The sequence below is a fragment of the Medicago truncatula genome, chromosome 2, assembly GCF_003473485.1.
Source record: "Medicago truncatula cultivar Jemalong A17 chromosome 2, MtrunA17r5.0-ANR, whole genome shotgun sequence".
In the NCBI taxonomy this organism is placed as follows: domain Eukaryota; kingdom Viridiplantae; phylum Streptophyta; class Magnoliopsida; order Fabales; family Fabaceae; genus Medicago; species Medicago truncatula.
The window spans coordinates 7995076-8015066 of record NC_053043.1 but is presented as its reverse complement, the minus strand read 5'-3'; the positions used below and the strand labels follow the sequence as shown (position 1 = coordinate 8015066).

The following is a 19991-nucleotide window of genomic DNA, read 5'->3' as shown; positions in this document are numbered from 1 at the left end:
GACATTGTTTGTTTTTATATCTTGTTGCAGTGTTCGTCTGATTTAGATTGACAAAACAAATTTAATAGATTACATATTCAATCAAAATGATTCAGGGGTCAATGTTACATTTCTATAGACATAAATATTTCGGTCACTTGGATTTTATCACATCTCTATGTATTTTGGTGTTTTATGCAATTAACTTGGAGGTAATGTGTTTATTTTCGATGTACTATATCGATTTGAATGAATATATTTTTTTACTAAAAAAAATATATCTGGATGAGCTCTTTAACACAATATATTTATGATATAAGACGTGTTCAATGTTCAATATCAACACATATAAATCATGATACATTCAATGATTTCATATTTAAATTTTTTAACAGCGACGTGTTAATGTCGTCTTCGATGTATGATGTTAACATTTCATATTAGATGAGTCATAATGGAGACTCAATTTCACAAATACCAATCACTATTTAATTACTGCTTGATTGAACATGATTGTATTCACAGATTTTCAAATTTAGTACTTTATGCATCATCATTTTTCTCCAAAAATAAACATACAAATAATTTAAGGGAAAAAAGCACCTCAACCATGAAAGACACATCTCAACCTCTCTCCCACAACCAAGGCATGAAAGGCGGAGAATAACTCTGACATGACATGATGATGTATTAAAAAAATAAAAAGTAACCATTGAGCGCCATAGAAATTTAAAATTTGCATTTTAAAGTATAGAAAAGTAATAATTGTTTAATTTAAAGAGGAATTTCCAGTTAAAGTTTCTAAAAAATTAATCGTAGTTAACACTTACTGGTGTATGCATAAGAAACTTTTGATTAGGCAGTGCCTATCACATTTCATTCATAGCTAGCTACACATGTTTTGTGATGTTAATGTCTCTAAATATGTTATTGTCAATAAGATAAACATTCTATGTTTAATAGTTTCTTAAAAAAATACAAACATGGTGTCAAAAAGTGTAAAGTATGATGTCCATAAACCAACTCATTTCAACTTTTTAAAGTTTCAATTTTGTTAAATTCCATGCATATGCTTTTCATAAAGCATTTAATCATATACTACAGTTTAATAAAGAAAAAAAAATAGATGCTCCTCCTAATTGAAAATTAAGAACCATGACCCTTACTTTCTTCAACTAGAAGCCTCGTGCACTATAAAGAGTAGTGCCATATAATTCATTGGCATAAGTCCATGTGAAATGGCTGCACCTGTTGCTATAGGCACAAGGGGCACTATTGGATCATTAGTGAGAAAGGAAATTGAATATTTCACTAAGTTTGAGTTAGACATAAGAGGAATTTCACAGAAACCTCAGCAACATCTTGTAGACATGGAGAAAGCAAAGAAGCCTAGTTTCTGGTTTTTGCCAACAACCTGGAAGAAAAGGAAGCAAAGAAGTTCAACAAATAGGTTCATCCGAAAAATATGTTCTGTTACAGAAGTAGATTATGAAAGTAATCAATTCAACAGAATTCCTGGTTACAGCTACAAGATCCTCAGGGATGATATCAACAACTTTCACCTCTAAGCGGGATCCGATCTACTGCAATAGAAAAAGCATGTGTTTACATGTATTAATTGATCTCGGTCATTGATTTCAGATCAGTCGGCATACATTACACCTTTACTAAATTTAAATTATTGTTATATAATCTTCATTGTTGATCTGATATTGGAAGGCCAAAATCAGTAACTATGTGACACATTTACTTCGTCGAATCCAAGTCCTTTTAAGTAACTTTCTTTTTAATTTTCTTGATTTAGCCTGCACTAGCTTGTTCTGAGGGATCAAAACTTGCATGTTTGCAGCATCTTCATTTTAATTTTCACATTTTGTTGCTATACTTGAACAATTATTTTTCTTTTTAATTTTGGGATCATGCTCTTTTTTTCTCTCTTTCGGATCATGTGTTTCAATTTTCCTGCACTTTTAGTACTGCTGATTATTATCATTCTTATCAGATCATCCGAGACTACGATCTTAACTCCATTCCTTGAGGTTTTAAGACTGTAGTCTCACCACTAAGCTAACGCCTCATGGACAAACAATAGGTTTTAAGTCTCATATTGACTAGAGATCAGGCCTGGAGATAAGAACCAACCGTTTTAAAAGCCAGTTTTGTGGGATTGGATTACACCCGAAATTTAATCTATGTAAAATTGTAAAAAAAACAATAACAATGTATTTGTAATTGGAATTTGGAAATATACATGTATGTTTTTGGACATCGGTATCTCGGATGTCCAATGATGAATGAAATAAATATAAAACTCAGGCGAAACTTTCTTTGAAAAAAATGAAAAGAAAGAAAGATGAATCAAAGGGATCCTGATTCCAATCCAAAAAGAAAATCACTAAATCCTAAACATTTAATAGTAGGACATTTTACACAAACAGAATTATACCCTAAGCACATTTTTTTTGGCAGGACAATCTTTTGAGTGAAATCCAATAGTCTGTTGTATGGCCATATTGTAGCTACTATTATGCCCTTTCAGCTGCAAATGAACTTCCACTTGGAGCTCTAAAAGATTCAACATGACCAGCAGTTTTTATAGATTCACCAGCTATGTCTTTTTCATCAGTTTTGTGTACTGCTAAATGTGCAAGAGCCTCTACGACATCATCCATGTACGGGCGCGTGTCAGCTTCTTCTTGTAGACACATTGCTGCCACTGCAAGGGCTTGAAATAGTCCCTTTACAGGGAACTTTCCTTTAAGCAAAGGATCAGCCATTAGAGTGAACTTTGCTCTATCCTCAAACAAAGGTTGTGCCTGCCAATTCATAAACAAGGACAACCATTATATTGCAACACTACAATCAATCAAGTTTAATGAAATTTTCATCGTTGAATCTCATATTTAACGCGACATACCCAATCAATCAAGTTTTGTTCTTCTGCATCTCTGGCAGTGTCAATTACTCTCCTACCACTGATTATTTCCAAAAACACAACACCAAAACTATAAATATCTGACTTTGAGGTACATTGACCAGTAGCAACATATTCTGGTGCACAGTAGCCATAAGTCCCCATAACTCTAGTTTTGGGCACAAACTCACCCTCTCTTGGGGCAATCTTGGCAAGACCAAAATCAGAAAGCTTTGGATTGAAATTTTCATCCAATAGTATATTAGACGATTTTAAATCACGAAAAATCACCGGTGGATCTGCGTAGTTATGCAGATATTCAAGTCCTCTTGCTGCTCCGTTGGCAATTTTCATCCTTGTATGCCAATCCAATGGTTCCTTATCATTACCTATATCTGTGGTAAACAAACAAACAAACACAATCGTTTCAGTTTTAGTGTTGTCTAAAGTTTGGTTTCGGTGAATTGAAAAAAAAGGGAGAATAGGCAATTTCGTCCCTGAAATTGTAACATGTCAATCAAATAATCTCTTCGTTAAGTTCAATAGTTAGAAACATGTGGACTCTAAATCATTGCTATGTCTCTAGGACGAATGTGTTGCGTCTCCACATCACTTGACAAATGATATGGAGCCCATGTGGAATGTCACATCTTTATTTAACATGTCATGTGAGTCATACTCGCATAACTTAACAAAGAGACCTTTTGATTGACGTCAAGGACGCAATTGCTAATTCGAAAAAAAGAGAGGCTACTTTGATCGATGGTTGCAATTTTAAGGATGCAATTTCCTATTCACCAAAAAAAGAAGTCTAAGAAACATAATGTTTTTAGATACTACTACCTACCAAGAAGGTGATCTTCCAAGCTTCCATTGGTCATGTACTCGTAAACTAAAATCCTTTGATCATCTTCTACACAATAACCAACAAGCTTCACTAGGTTTGGATGATTCACCATACTCAACATTAAAACTTCTGCGAAAAATTCTCTTGTTCCCTGATTCCCATCCCTGTTCAGAGTCTTCACAGCTACAGTCTGAACATTGAGTATTTAATATGAGACTCTCATAACTTGTAAAAAATTCTGAACATTGAGTATTTAATATGAGACTCACATAACTTGTAAAACAAGAAACAAACTTGTACTACAAGAAAGAGAGAGAAACAAACTTGTTCAATGCTTTTCATGTATCCTTTATACACATTCCCAAATCCACCTTCTCCCACAAGACAATCAGAACCGAAGTTGTTTGTTGCCTCAGCAATTTCTTCATATGTTAATACTTTAACATCGTTTTTTGCAGCTCCATATTTTAGTATTTCTGTTGTAATTTGTCTATGTCTGCTGCTACCTGCAATTTAATTTAAGATCAAACAAATTATTAATCCACATTTCCATTTGGATATATATATACCATGTTAAGAAATGAACCAAAAACAATAGAACAGTGTGGTTTTGAGGAAGGAATTATCATACAACAAAATTTTTATTTTTTGTATGAACATGCAATTTAATAAATATTGTTTGATTGAATTAGAAAATAATATATATATATTAATTTGTGTATCTATCTAGAATGAATCATATACCACATACCTGTTTTTCGTGACATAGCATCTGCTAATGATTTAAATGTTCTTCTTCCTTTGGAAACTTTGTTGGAAACTTGGTTGTAAGAGGTTGATTTAACCTCGGATTTGCAGCAACATGGAATGCAACTCATGTTTTCAAACAAACCTTAATAATATTGTTGATTTTTTTTTTTTTGAGAGGTAACAAGATTGTTAATTGTTGTACACCTAGGACTTTTATTATTTGGTAACAAGATTAATTAATAAGTACCTGTGATTAATAAATAATTAATTTATTAATCACAGGTACCTTAATTAATCTCAGGAACAATTTGGTAAAAGGGAAACAAGAATGATACAATGTGGTTAATTATTGATTAAATTTGTTGTAACTGAAAGACGTTATGCATGTTTCAAATATTGGATAAACTTTTTATATACGTGATAGAAAGATGATGTTGTGATTTTCTTAAAATAGTTTTTGGTAACAAAATGGTATTCTTTTGAGATAGTTAACCTTAGCTGGTTATTTTTCTTTTACATACTTTATCATTTCTAAGGTAAGTGTGACAAGGATAACAAGTTGTTTTTGCCATATTTTACGTAATTTTTATTTGTATTTCAATGCTCCGCTGTGGTACATTTTCTTTATAGATTATATGAGTTTTATTAATTAATTAAGTAGAAAATGGGGAACAAGTTTGATGTAAATAAAGTCAACTCTTTCTATTCTTGAAACTTTGACGAGAATAGCTATCTAGTATGAGATGTGATGCTGCAAAAACACATGATGAATGTGTATACTTTTTTTTCTTGAAAAGGAAATGTGTATACTTTTTTTAGATCTCTCCATTGAATTGAATATGTACCTATTTCATTATTTTATAACTATTTTTAATAAATTAATTTTTATTATTCTTTCAAAAAAAATAGATAAATTAATTTTTATTAGTTAAACCATAAAACCAAGGAACTTATATAGTACTCCCTCCGGTCCTATTTATAAGAAAAAAATTGACTTTTTAGATTCATTGAATAATTGATGTATCTTGTCTACAATATAGACCAAATATATCATTTATGCAATGAATAAAAAAAGTCAAATATCTCTTATAAATAAGACCGGAGGAAGTAAGTTATTACTTCTTCGATATATATATATATATATATATATATATATATATATTATAGTTATGATAAAACCTAGCTGTCCTTATCCATAAGTCCCAGTTCAACTGACAAATTTTGAAATTGTGAGGTCGGACGCCATGACTGTGTTTGAATCCCAACACCTCCACATGTGTGTGCGAGTTTATAATGACTTTGTCATTTTATCCACCCATAAAAAATAAAAAAAATAAAAACATAGTTGTCCTTACATGGTATTAATGATAAGAGTTTTACTTTTCCCACCGTGCTGCCTTCTCGCGCCCTGCAAAATTTACTAAAATACCCCTGGTCCTGTTTACATAATCCGGACTAGATTGTTAGTGATTTCCGGAAAACGAAATCCGGATCAGATATTACGTGCTTTTTTGTGTCTTTCTTTGATGTCAATGGTCTCTGTTGACCGTTATATGAACCCCACACAAGCTGCAATGCAATTGCAGGGTTCATATGAACAGTCAACAATGACCATGACACCACCGACAACCCTAAAAAATTAAAAACATTTGAAGAAAATGGAAGAAAAGAGGTGAAGTGAACAATGAAGGTATTTGTTGAAGATGGAAGTCTGTTTATAGCATAAAACAAGTCCTAGGTCCTTACTACAGTCAATGAAAACATGTTAGTGGTTGTAACCGTCCAAACCTACATTAATGGCTCTCTTTCAAAAGAATCCAATGTTGAAGCTTTCCGGATTAACATTACGAAACTTCCTTAGCCATACAAGAAGTGCCAACTTTTTCCTCGTTCACCATTATCGTATTAGTCCGGAAAATATATTCCGGAACACAAAGGTACATTCCGGATTTTATTTTCCGGAATGCATCAGTGGCATGTCGGTGGTTTGCACCACATGCATCAGTGCCAACTTTACCACATTCTTTTACCACATTTATGACTTTCCAACCGTTTTTGACCCACCTGATGGGATAAAACCGCAAGTGCACGGTCTTACCGAAGTAGTAAAAATATGAGTATCGTTCCGACAGTGAGTTATGAATTCAATTAACTTTAGATAATGATTAGACTGAAGATTTTATAAGGTAGAAAGGTTTGTATTTTTAATTAAAAGCAAATAATAAAAGAAAAGATAAAAGTCTTGGAATTATTGGTTCATCCTAATGACAAGTCCTTCACAAACCAAACTATTAAACTTATAACCTTATGTTAGACCTAATTTCTCAAGACAGTTTCTCTTTTGTTCCTCTAGCAACCAAGCCTATTTCGCTGACTTGATTACTATTAGATTTTGGTTCCTCTAACAACCAAGCCTATTTCGCTGACTTGATCATTATTAGTTCCCTTGAAGATCGAAACTATATGTCTCAAAGATTGTAAAGACTATTTCGCTGCCTTTACAATCTTTGTCTAAATTAACTTGTTCGAATATCAAAGCTCCACTTTCGTTTTATGAATTGATATTTGAGATGATGGATAAACAATTATCAAACCCTCCACTTTCGTTTCCACAGTTTGATAATGGTTGATCCATGTTAAAGCGGTGAATTCAAATAAGGAATTAGGGTTACATAAGATTAAGGTTTAAAGCTTGGTTTGATTAGGATTATGTTATTAGACTTATCCAACAATCCCAAGACAAGAGAAGTCTACTCACTAATGTTCATCGTAGACAAGGAGAAGAAGAGAGAAAACATAAAAGTATATAACAATAAAGTAAATGAACATTTATTAGAAATACAATTGTCACATATTGTATTCCCAGAAAAGATGAATGTTTGTGATGGATGACTACTCTATTTATAGCATTCAATCGACTTAAAATCTAAGCTATTACATTTGGGCTAAAAATAGAGTAGCTTAAAATCTAAGCAAAAGCAGCAAAAGCGACTCTGGAGGGTGGCACGGCCGTGCCAAGGCTAGCACGGGCCGTGCCAAGCTTCTGACTTGTGGGAGACATATTTTTGTCTCTCAATCTTTATATTTTTGCATCCAATCGGCTCCAAGTCCCTTTCTTTTGCTCCAAGACTCAATCCATCCAATATTCATTCCTGAAATATAATAAAATGCAATTTAAAGTAAACTATCCTAAAAAGGAAATAATACTAATATAAAATCAAATAAAATTTAAATAAAACTAAACTAAAAAGCATATTAAAATAGTCAATAAATGACTCATCACCACCCCCCCTATAAATAGCATTCCAAACTCCACCACTTCTCACACCATCCTCTCCCACCCTCTCATCCTCTTCTTCCTTCTACAACCATGGTTTTCCATCGTTGGCCTTTCATAGATAAGGGTCTCGTTGAAAACTTTAAGGGCTTGTATGAACGGTCAATGAGGATGGAACCGCGCTGCAACGAAGTGCGATTCATCTGGGGGTCATATGGGTCAGTGTGGTTCTTAGCTTGGCATGTCTGGGCGTAAGTTTGAGCACCCCTACCTCCATCATGGGCATTGTTCTCTTCTTCCATCCTCCTCCAGTTGCCCTCCAATAGGGAAACTACTGCTATGTCCTATCACATAGCAGTGGTTAGGCTCTTAGGAGATTAGAATTAGGCTCTTAGGAGATTTGAAAGAGATTTAGGATCTTATATAATAAGCTTAAAAAGTTTGAAAATTATTGTAATGTATTGTTCATATATTAATAAAATGAGTTGTTTTTATGTTTGTATCTTTTTATTTATATTTTTTATTTTATTTGCATTTTATTTTATGAATTTTAAAGCTTAAAATTGTAAAAGTTATGGAAAAAAACTCATTCCGGATTTTAAAATCCGAATACATCTACAAAATTCTAACAATGCAATCCGAAAAACGAAATTCGAACCAGAGGTAAGAAGGGAAAAAAATAGGGCTCACGAGGAAAGGCATAGGGTGGGAAAAGTAAATCTCTAATAATAATGAGAAAAGGACCTATCCGAAAAATAATAATGAGAAAGGGTTGTTATTTTTGCATTGTGTAAAAGGAAAACACCAAAACAAATACTATATAAGTTCCTTGGTTTTATGGTTTAACTAATAAAAATTAATTTATCTATTTTTTTTAAAGAATAATAAAAATTAATTTATTAAAAATAGTTATAAAATAATGAAATAGGTACATATTCAATTCAATGGAGAGATCTAAAAAAAGTATACACATTTCCTTTTCAAGAAAAAAAAGTATACACATTCATCATGTGTGTTTTCCAGCATCTCACATCCCATAATAGATGGCTTATGGCTATTCTCGTCAAAGTTTCAAGAATAGAAAGAGTTGACTTTATTTACATCTAACTTGTTACCCTTTTTTACTTAATTAATTAATAAAACTCATATAATCTATAAAGAAAATGTACCACACCGGAGCATTGAAAGACAAATAAAAAATAGAGTAAATTATACTTCCCTCCTCTCAAAGATGTTTGAATTACACTCTCCTCCCCTTTTATGTTAAAATATACACTCCCCTCCCCTCTTATTCAAAACATATTAGAAAATATTTCATTCCCCTCCCTTGAGAGAAGCTTAAATTTCATTCATCTCCCCTCTTAAGTTAAAATCTACGCTTTAGTCCTTCAATAGTTTTTTTATTTTTAAAAATCTAGGAAAAAAACAATCTAACACACTTCAAAGAAAAATAGTATTGCAGGTTCATTTTAATATAATCAAATTTTGAATACATATCTTTCTTTATTTTTTATTCACAATTTCATTAACATATAGTTTTAAAGCCTTTTATAAAATATGAAACAACCCAAAATAAAATTAAAATATTTATAAAATTACTAAAGTCGATTAAGTATGGTTATTTAAAAGTAATTTTATACTCTAAATTATAAAATTAATAACAAAAGATTTAAATTTAATTGTCGTTGACATTTAGATTATAAATAAACGAATTTATATATTTTTTAAATGGTATTTCAAAATTAAAATATATTATAATAATATTTATTTATGTTAAAATAGATTAAAGTGTAGTCCATATTTAATTATTAAGCGAGGGAGATGTAATTCAAGCATCTTATAGGAAAGGAGAGTATAAATTTTACTTTTCAAGGGAGGTAAGTGTATATTTTAACATAAGAGGGAAGGAGAGTGTAATTCAAGCATCTTTGAAGGGAGTAGAGTGTAATTTACTCAAAAAAAATACGTAATATATACTTTATATTAAGTTGTTAGTTTTCAAATTCCTCACAACTATGAGTTGTTAAATTTGAATCCGAAGAGAAAAATTGTAACAAGATCAAATAAAATAAGTTGATGTGATGTAGATTTGGATTTTAATTTGGAAAATAACTTAAATGTTAATGAAAATTTTATTAAAAAGTTCACTAATCTTAATTTAATTGATAAAAATATTAAAGTTGTTAGATCAAATGCCGCAATTGACAAAGGTGGTCATACTTTCATACAATTGTCCATTGAAAGTGATGGAACAGTGGTTCATTCACTATTGAAGTCGGTGGTACCTATCAAGCACGTGGTACCCATGCATACAACATATTGGTATTGGAAAATGATTCATGTATATCTAATATTCAATATTTATATATATGTTGAGAGAAAAAAAAAATAAAGAAAATGACGTAATAGATGTGATATATTAACGTTGTGATGTAAAGAAAAATAGAGAGAAAAAAATAAAGTGTTAAATGAATGTTAAAAAGTTAAACGTGTACACATATAATCACCTATTACAACAAACATTGATACAATTAAGTCTTTGATGGATTGCAATGTGCTGTCAAAAAAAAAACTCTCATTTTTATGAATAATATTCAAAATACACAAATTATCTAAAAAAATCCTAAAATATTTTTATACCTAAAAATATGCATCCAAACAACAACAAAATTAGTGGATTTTCCATATGCATGGATCTCATTTAATATTCGAAGTGTGAAAAGTAGCCCCATTTATCAAACACATACCTGAATTAACAAAATGTCCAACGATTCAGAAAACCATATCTCAAGCACCATTATCGTGTGAACGATTTGACTTATGAACTTAATTATATACTTTTTTTATGGTCAATATTCAAAGCATGTTGTTATTTGGACACATAATCGTGACACGGTATATCAACATTGCACACAATATATACTCCAAAGCTTGCATGTTTTAGAAGGTTATAATTAAAAAAATCCAAAAGCTTATCAAAACATAGTGTACACAATGCATGCTGTTATTTGGACACATACTTTTTTTTTCTTTTCTTTTCTGTTAATAAAAGGGTGAATGCGTCCCATGAGCATATTTCGGTTGATAAGACATGCATTATTATATGCAGAAGTCGGGGTTCGAACTAACGACACTCCACTTATTCACTTTGAAAAAGGTAAATTTTAGTCATTAGACTACTCTACAAAAAAAAAGGGACGAAGGCTCATTTGAACACATAATTGTGACACCCTATATCAACATTGGAATTTTGAATAATATGGGGGTGATAGGACCATTTGGGGTGGATGTGTATGAGTAATATCTTTGTATAATTTAATCTTAAAAACCTCAAAATAAGTGTATTATGGGACCAAGTCCTAACTTAAACCCTAAGTTGTAGTCATTTTTGTTCTCTGTTTCCATTAGGTTCCCTTCAAATTATACTATTCGAGATATAAGACAATATCATATATACATCTATTGTGTAATTCGAATCATGATTTATCATATTGTAGGAGTTTAGATCTTTCCACTAAACTCAACTCTCATTCATAAGTGATTTATAAGTTTAAGCTGCATGTACAATCGGCATTAATAGTTTTACATTGACTTCTAATTAGACATCAATGGAAGAGGTAAAATTAAGAAGTGGTTAATTGCAACAATTTTAGCACATGCAATTGCAATGAAATAAATATTCAATATTATTAAGGGTATTTTATTTGTCTATTATTGCAATCCCTGACTGACATATAGTCATATGAACCAAATAAAAATATTCTCTTACATGAAAATTTTACTCACACTTCCATATTCTTTGACACTGAATTAAAATATTTTCTTAAATCATTCTTCACTCCATTATCTGCAAATATATACTCCACAGCATTCCTTGATAGTTCAAACATTTCCCACCTTCCCAACCCTAAAGAATAGACAAAATAAATGCATTTAACAGTTAATTAGCTTGAATTTAATTAACTAGTTGCAAGATTAAAAAAAAATAAAAAGCCCTACCAAATGAATCAGCAGCATATTTGTATTCCTCGGAGAGAGTTGTATTGAATACACATGTGTCATCAGTACATAGGACTAAAGGATGTTTTGCCTTATACAAATAAGCTGCATGAACAAGAACATTGTGTTAAGAGAGACTACATTTTACATTTCTGTTTTGTTTGACTTATTTGAGCTTATCTACACTTGACATGTATAGAAGCTGTTTTCTGCTTATTTATAAGCTCTTTGTGATAGCTTATGAAAACAGCTTATAATCTATATGAAAACAATTTTCTTTTATCTTTTGTTATAGAAATGGTTTATACATAAGCACTTATGTTAAAAGCACTTAATTAAGTTGTTTATCCAAACATGAACTACTTGTTGAAGTTGATCCTTTAGTAAAAGTCTATTTACAACTATATGAAATGACTTCAAAATGGATAACTGATATGCAATATAAAATAAATACTGTCCAAAAAACTTATAGTCACTTTAAAGCCTACAACATGTTTTGTAAAGTTAAACAAACAATTCTTTGATTGATTCTATATTCATGTTCATCAATGTAAACCATAAGCAAAAGAACATACCAAAATGGTGAACTTCTATAGATGCTACAGAGAATGTCCTGATGTTTGATGTCAAACAAATTTCAACCTGAAAATAGTCAAGATGAAATAATTTATACATTTGATCGAAAACCTTACTTCAATTAATTGAAGGAGCATGCGAAAGCCTAACCGGAATTTTAGAAGACTTCAACTTTCTCCAGTGTTCATCTTCAAAGTAACAAGCATGTCCAATCCTTTGGGGATGAAATTCAAGCATATTTTTTATCTCCTTCGAATTGCGTATCTAAAAACATTTTGTCAGTCAGAAGAATAAATCAGTCGCGAAACTCATGTAAGAGTTAAGATCTAAAGAATAACTCACCTCTCCAGAATGAAGTGTTACATTAAGACCTTGTTCTCGCGCGAATTTCAGTGCTGGTAAATAAGTAGTCCTGCAAAATACAAAATGAAAATAGGTATAAGCATGAATTTCTAAAATCTAAAATGCAATTCTATACACTTCAGTACTGGATAAGATTTTTATACCATTCACCAGTTTTTGGATTTCCAGAGAGATCAATTCCAACTACACCTAAATGCCTCATTTCTAGTGCAAGCTTGACCTGCAACAAATAAACATCATATGTTCAAAAGAAGCATCAAACAAACTTAAACTCGTCAAATTACTATCAAATTTTAGCTTACAGTTTCCATAGCTGCTTCTGTTGTTTCTCTGCGGTCGATGCTTAAGATAAGCCTAAAAATGATTCTTTTTCTAGAATTCCCATTGCATTTATCATTGGTAAGAAATTTAGAATCTCCAGTCTTTGGAATGAAATCCACATCAACCGAGCTAACTGATCTCAAGCCTTCTATTACAGCGTCAACGTACGAGCGTTTGTTCATTCCAATTGAATCGTTTCTCTGAATGAAAACAATCAAACATTTTCTTTATCCGATCAATCATCAAACTCTATTTCAATGTAATGGAAACAAATAATAACAACGCGTAGAATTGCAAAATGATCTTGCTAGGTTACCTTTGGAGTAGTCCTTAACTCCAAATAGACAACATTATCTGATGCAAAATCCTCAATGACCTGTTTTTAGCTATTATCATCATTACTAGTACAAATGAAATTGCAATGAATTTTTGCAATAAAAAAATTCATATAGTAAATAAGAAGCCATACCTCTTTTGTAATTCTTGTAACAGTGTTATGATCAGTGATGACATTGTGAATTAGATCAAACAATTGGAATACTTCAGTCAGTGTAAGATCACCTGTAACAACAAAGCCACATATAAGACTTGCTTACATCCGTCCAGAAATATAAGACCCTCTTAAGATTTTCCCGTTCTTGTTAATAAGATCCCATTCGAATTTTCAATTGCATTAATTATTATTTTTACCAACATATCCCCAGCAGTAACATTTTTTTACTCTGTGGTAAATACTTGGATGAAAAACATAAATCAATTCTCTTTAATACTACTATCAACATTCTTAATTCTCATATTTAGTCGACATATCATATATTTAAGGATGGAGGTACTAATAAAAACAAAACAAATTCTAACAACAATTAGACAAAAGGAAGAGAATGCATGCAACCCAGTAGTCAAGTCATGTTTTGTCTATAACTATACTTCTAAAGCAAGCCTATGATGTTCCTAAAATAAAAATATAATAATTCATATGACTTTTGTGACTATACTTATCCTAATATGATGAATTTTGTGTTGTCCTTTTGTTAACAAAATCAAACACAAAACACAGGACACAAATGATAGGCCAACACATATGTCTAAAAATCAAACTTCATAAAAAAAAAAAATCAAAATCAATATCAACCAAAGGTATTGAAAACTTGAAATTAAACAACACAAACAAAAAAAGAGAGTGACATGTTAGCAATGTTTTATATATATTGACAATCAAACAGGAGAATACATACATTTGGTGATGAGATGTTCGACTTGAGAGAAATCTATAGCATCCTTTTGAGTTTCATTCAAAGACTTGGCAAGTTCTCTGTGAATAAAACATTTATGTTATAATGATAATAATTAATTAATTCATTATGAAAAAAAAGAAAAGAAGGGGTGACGTACATACAAGAGTGTAGAGACTCTGATGGAACCATTGAGGTGAGCATGCAGTTCAACCTTTGGCATTGAGAGACACCAATTCTTTTCCATTTTTGTGAGTATGGTATTATTTGTTGTGTTGAGAAACGTCACTAATATATAGAAGAAAAAGAAAGAAAGATGATGTGTTTTTTGCTATGCTTGCTCGTGTATATGAGTCAGAAAGTTTCACGCAAAACTACAGCTGCAGCATGATTTATTATTGGTCCCAAATCCTTTTTTTTTTTTTGGTCAACAAATCCAATTTCTATTATTTTAAAGAAATACCAAAGAGTGTCTTTAAACATTATTACTATTTTAAAAAATTAAACTAATAAATTCCAAGTATTTAATACATTTTTTTTTTATGAAAACTTATCGATTAAGTCTTCAAAAGTATCACGAAAACATTTATTTACAAGAACTTTATTTTAATGCTAAAGAACTTTATTTTAATGATTTTTTTTTTTAACAAGAACTTTATTTTAATGATAAAATAAATGAGTTAATTTTTTATTTTATTATGGTGACCGGGTTTTGAACCCCAACCTTGTATATATTATATGCATTGTCCCTACCGATTGAACTAAACTCACGAGGGACAATGAGTTAATCCTTTGATGGTATCATATATAAGCGACAAAAACTTCAAAATTGTTAATTAAAAAATAAACAAAAACATGGTATAAAACATGTTTAAAAAATATGTTAATGAAATTATTTCCAATTTATCTTTAAATTAAATGCTATTTTTTTTTCAACTATTGTTAATTGTTATATCAATGTTCAATTTTCAAGACAAGAACACGGTATTTGATTTTTTGTTTCAAAAAAAAAACACACGGTATAAAACATTCCCTTAAAAAAAAAAAACACGGTATAAAACATAATTACTACATCCGTTCTTAATTATAGGACCCTTTTGAAAAAACAACGGGAATTAAGATAGTGAATATTTGTATTAAATATGTTTGTAATTACTATTGTTTTTACAATTTTATCCTTTAAGAGAGAGAGTTGGTTTATGTTTTCAACATATTATTTATTGCTGATTGAAGAAAAACATGTATAATAAATAGAGGCATGTATGTAAAACAATAATTAATACAGTTGGAAATAGCAGATGGTCTTATAAAAAGAGACAAAAAAAATTTACAAAAAAATCTTATAATTAAGGACGGAGGTAGTATTATTTTTTTGGGAAACTTTAAGTACTTTAAATAGTAAATTTTTATGAAAAATTATGCATTCAATGCATCGGAAATTGAAGTGTTAACAAGAACTTTTTTTTGAAAGAAAAACATGATTATTGTTTTCATCATGTAAAACGCCTTCAACCAACTTTTTTAAGGATTGTGCATTTTTTTGTTATTATTTAAATTTAAATATGAGATCTTTTTTAAAGAACAAGAGCTATATTAATGAAAATGTAAAAAAAAAAAAAAAAAAAAAGTGTATAACAATAATATAAGAGTCAATGAAAAATGACACAATTATTATAAAGTTGACTCATTTCATCTAAATGCGAGTTGAACTCTTATAAGAAGGATTTTTTTTTTTTTTTTAAGGAGAATGCTAACTAATGTTCTAAGGGCAATGATTAAAAATTAAAAATTTAAAATAAGTAAGTTTTTACGAAAAAGTTGTGCAATCATTACTTTATCCAAAGTAAAATCTTACATTTCTAAAACAAAATTTCTATTTGTAGATTCTTTAATCATTGCCATGAGGGTACTGATTAGCAAGACTTTTTTTTTAAATACGACCTCTGTAAAAATGAGTCAACATAAGTTGATGTATCTGATATAAATTTTGAACCAAATACGTTAACTTTTGTTGACTAATTTTTGCTTATATTTTAAGACGAAGAAAATAGTTTATAATTATTTTGTTAGTGTTAACTTTAAGTATTTGTAAGTAATTTTTACGTTCAAGTTGCCTAAACTTTTTCTTGTAAAAAACACATAAGAAAAACCTAAAAAAAAGAATAGAAAAAGAAGTCCAATGAGACATTAGTCTGAGTCAGAAACTAACTACCATTTTCCTCAAACTTTCGAGGAATGACTTGTCGAATGTGACCCATATTTTACTAAGATATTGCCAAATATTACAATTTACAGGCTCAACTGCACTATAGTGACACTACAAACCATAATCTAGTATGCATTGATTTTCTTATGGGTGCATATCATCCATGTGGGTCTGTCCAGTATTCAAAAGACAAAATGATTTTTTTTATATAAGGAAAGACGTAAGAATTTGACTCTAGAAATGTGTCCCCCCTACATTTATACCAGATTATTCCACGTAACATCCTCTCAACATTCAATTTTTCAATTTAGTAGGTTTTATTTCGTTTTCTTCCTTTGCCACTAGTGCTTAATTACTTCAGTGTTTACGTAAATTATTATCCACACAGTGTCGTATAATTAATAACTTCAATAGTTTTATCATTATTTCAATTTTATTACGACTAAGTAATCAATTTCCCATAATATCATTTGCTCAAACCTTTTTTTTTTTTTTTAAATTTTCAATCACCATTTTTTTTATATCATTACCATCGTAGAGAATTTACACAGCGACGGACCCATAAACTTTGAGTAATATAGACAACATATAGAACACACATGCAAACGCACACGCGCGCACATAGACATACACATACTAATATATTTGACGATGTAATTGATCATGAGAATAAGGCGGTCCTTAGGGGTTGGAGGTTGAGTTTTTATTTTTTAAATCTAAAAAGAATAAACAAATGGTCAAAAATATAAAATTAGGAAAAATCTTAAATATGCTTGACTTTGTTTGGGTACTCTTGCAAAATTCTTTCAAAATGGGGTATAGTGTCTGGGGTTCGTCACCCAGACTTTATATATATTATACTCCCTCCGTCCCATAAAAAATTTTGACCCAGACTTTACATTTGTAAAAAAAAGTTTTTTTAAGAATTTTGACCCATTTCACTTTTCAATACAACATTAATTACTTTTTTTCAATTATAACTCTAATTAATACTACTTTCACAACTCTCAATTCAATATATTTTACTTTACATTTATGATAAAGAAGAATGCACTAATACTTGAAAAAGACACTCAAAACTATTTTTTTTTTCTCTCTCTCTCTCTATTTCCTTTATACACTTTTCTTAATCTGTGTGAAATGGAAAACTAGCTCAGTTAAACTAGCTCATTGTCCTTACCAGCTAAGTTAAGTAGACTGTTTATCCTATTTTCTCTTTACCTTTTTACATCCATTTTCAATATTGTCGTTTTATCTAGACCAAATCAACCATTAGATATGAATATGCAGGTGGTGCAATCTTCATTGGAATCCAGAACATATACACAAGAGAAAACCTCAATCAGCTTTTGAAACACACGAGATTGGTACCATCGAAAAGTTACAACATGAATGAGTTGTTTCATTGGTATGTGTCACAAAATGTTAATGTGCTGTCGAATTTTGTGCTCTAGAGACACAGATGCTGTAGATTTTATTTTGTTTTTGTCTTGGATTTGGTGTGGAATTGAGACAAAAGATGATCTCACAAATTGATCACAAAATTGCCTAGACGAAATTTCAGAGTAGACACTGCATGTGATGTCATGGGCGTAGTTACAATATTTTTTAATTTTTTCATTACATTACAGTGCAGAAAACCATAGCTAGCTAAATTAAATTTTCTATTTTAATCACACTCCTATTACCACTTGAGTTACCTAATGGTAATTTAGCTTACCCTATAAATAAGAAACAAGAGTACAAGTTGGGACCATTTCCCACGTACAATGGGTAACAGCTAGAATTTTGATGGTGCATGGTGCCTTATACGTTAGAAATAGCTGTAAATCTTGGACTAAATCTTTGGGTGGCCATGTAATGTAAGTGATAGTTCAATTCAGTCAATATCAATATACCATATCAAATATAAATGTTGGTTTGCTTCCATAACTGCATTCTACATACTAATTTAATTTTAGAATATTCGAGTTTTCATGTCTTTTTATTTGGCTTTTTTCAATAAGCCAGAAATATATTAAACGTCTCAATCAACAAAACACAAATACTCAAAAAGTACTCAATGGCAAAGAACCCCAAACAATACAAGGGTTCAAAATGAAAATGCCCCCACCAATACAAACCAAAAAACAAACAACATCACACTCTAAATTCTTAACATGCAAGTGGGTGAGACCATCCATAATGAAATTATTTATTCTTATTTTTTTTGGGTACAATTTATTCTATTTTTTAATCACCACCAAAATAATAGATTGACACAATCAATCACTTGAACATTAATTTATTGATGCAATCTAAAAACCATATTATTTCGAACTAAAATATGAAATAATTATTCCATATTTTAGTCTTGTAGTTCTTTTTGGGATCATTTTTCTCTATACATGTTAAAACTTTAATGTTGAATGCGAAAATTCTCTATAAGTGAAAGCTAAAATTAAGAGAAGAAATTTTCTGATAAATTAGTAACCGCAATGATTTATGTATTGTTTAGGGTTTAGCTTAGTTGTTTGTTTGTAATTTTAGTGAATTGTAGTGTTCATATTTAAATTAGGAATTTAGATATTGTGAATTGTGCTTTAAGTGTTAAATGAAATGCTTGAATAATACGTTTATTTTTTGATATTGATATTGCTCTAGATATGATTGAGGATGTTTACACAAATTTAGCAGAAAAACATCGTCTAGTTTCATTCACAGAGAGCGCAAGACAAATGCTCCTCCAAGACAGTTCACAGGCTGAACAAGTAGCGCATACACACATATATCTATACTATATATTTGAACTAAAATATGAAATACCCTTAATTTTCAATACAAATAACACGTGTAATGTAACAAATAGATAATAATAAATTTAAATATTAAAAAAATGTAACAAACACGATATGAATATATATATATATATATATATATGTTTGTTTTCTCTTTATCATTTAAACAATGTAATAAACTAAATGAGTATATTTATATTAATTTTTTATTATCCCAATTATACCCTTAAACAACTTTTTTTTTATAATAAAGATTGTTATTGGTGTTACTGAAATAGATAGTCATGTTTAATTTGGTTTGTTATAACTAGAAAGCAACAAACATTTATATTTTAGTTTTAATCAAAATCAAAATCAAAATTTCATAAAAAAAACATAGTTCATAATTTACAAGTTTTAACACAGTAAAAAGAGCGGAAAGACAGGCATATGAGTGCCGTCTTTTCGCCAATATGTGTGTGTGTCTATATATATATATATATATATATATATATATATATATATATATATATATATATATATATATAATATTTTAGTTTTTAAAGCATAATTATACATCGTAATTGTTTTAATAAAATATTACTTTCAATATAAGTAATTAAATAATCATATAATCATTCATTTTTCGTACGATTTGAAGTTTGATTTTTGATTTTTTTTGGGTAGATAGACGAAATGACAGTGTCATTATAAACTCTCACACACATAAACGGAGGTGTCGGAGTTCGAACCCCGATCATGACGTCCGGC

The 19991-nt window shown here is 30.1% G+C and overlaps 3 protein-coding genes across 4 annotated transcripts; 1 reads left to right on the top strand and 2 right to left on the bottom strand.

Annotated features, from left to right (window-relative positions):
- Positions 1–1157: 1157 nt before the first annotated feature.
- On the top strand, positions 1158–1899 carry LOC25486127 (uncharacterized). Its single transcript, XM_013607335.3, has one exon. The coding sequence runs from the start codon at positions 1218–1220 to the stop codon at positions 1545–1547; it is 330 nt and encodes a 109-aa protein (XP_013462789.1). The 5' UTR covers positions 1158–1217; the 3' UTR covers positions 1548–1899.
- A 281-nt stretch (positions 1900–2180) lies between these two features.
- On the bottom strand, positions 2181–4645 carry LOC25486126 (probable serine/threonine-protein kinase PBL23). The gene is made up of 5 exons (XM_013607334.3): positions 4492–4645; positions 4065–4246; positions 3741–3930; positions 2897–3288; positions 2181–2795 (listed from the first exon to the last, which is right to left on the bottom strand). The coding sequence occupies exons 1-5, from the start codon at positions 4616–4618 to the stop codon at positions 2505–2507; spliced, it is 1182 nt and encodes a 393-aa protein (XP_013462788.1). The 5' UTR covers positions 4619–4645; the 3' UTR covers positions 2181–2504.
- A 6784-nt stretch (positions 4646–11429) lies between these two features.
- LOC25486125 (N6-mAMP deaminase) lies at positions 11430–14626 on the bottom strand. 2 transcript variants are annotated; one of them, XM_013607333.3, is made up of 11 exons: positions 14423–14626; positions 14262–14338; positions 13496–13587; positions 13343–13402; positions 13008–13226; positions 12849–12925; positions 12685–12754; positions 12493–12606; positions 12342–12408; positions 11767–11871; positions 11430–11674 (listed from the first exon to the last, which is right to left on the bottom strand). In XM_013607333.3, the coding sequence occupies exons 1-11, from the start codon at positions 14503–14505 to the stop codon at positions 11550–11552; spliced, it is 1089 nt and encodes a 362-aa protein (XP_013462787.2). In that variant the 5' UTR covers positions 14506–14626; the 3' UTR covers positions 11430–11549. The 2 variants fall into 2 exon arrangements, with proteins under 2 accessions (XP_013462787.2, XP_013462785.2); XM_013607331.3 differs by having other exon boundaries at positions 14419–14579.
- Positions 14627–19991: the final 5365 nt, after the last annotated feature.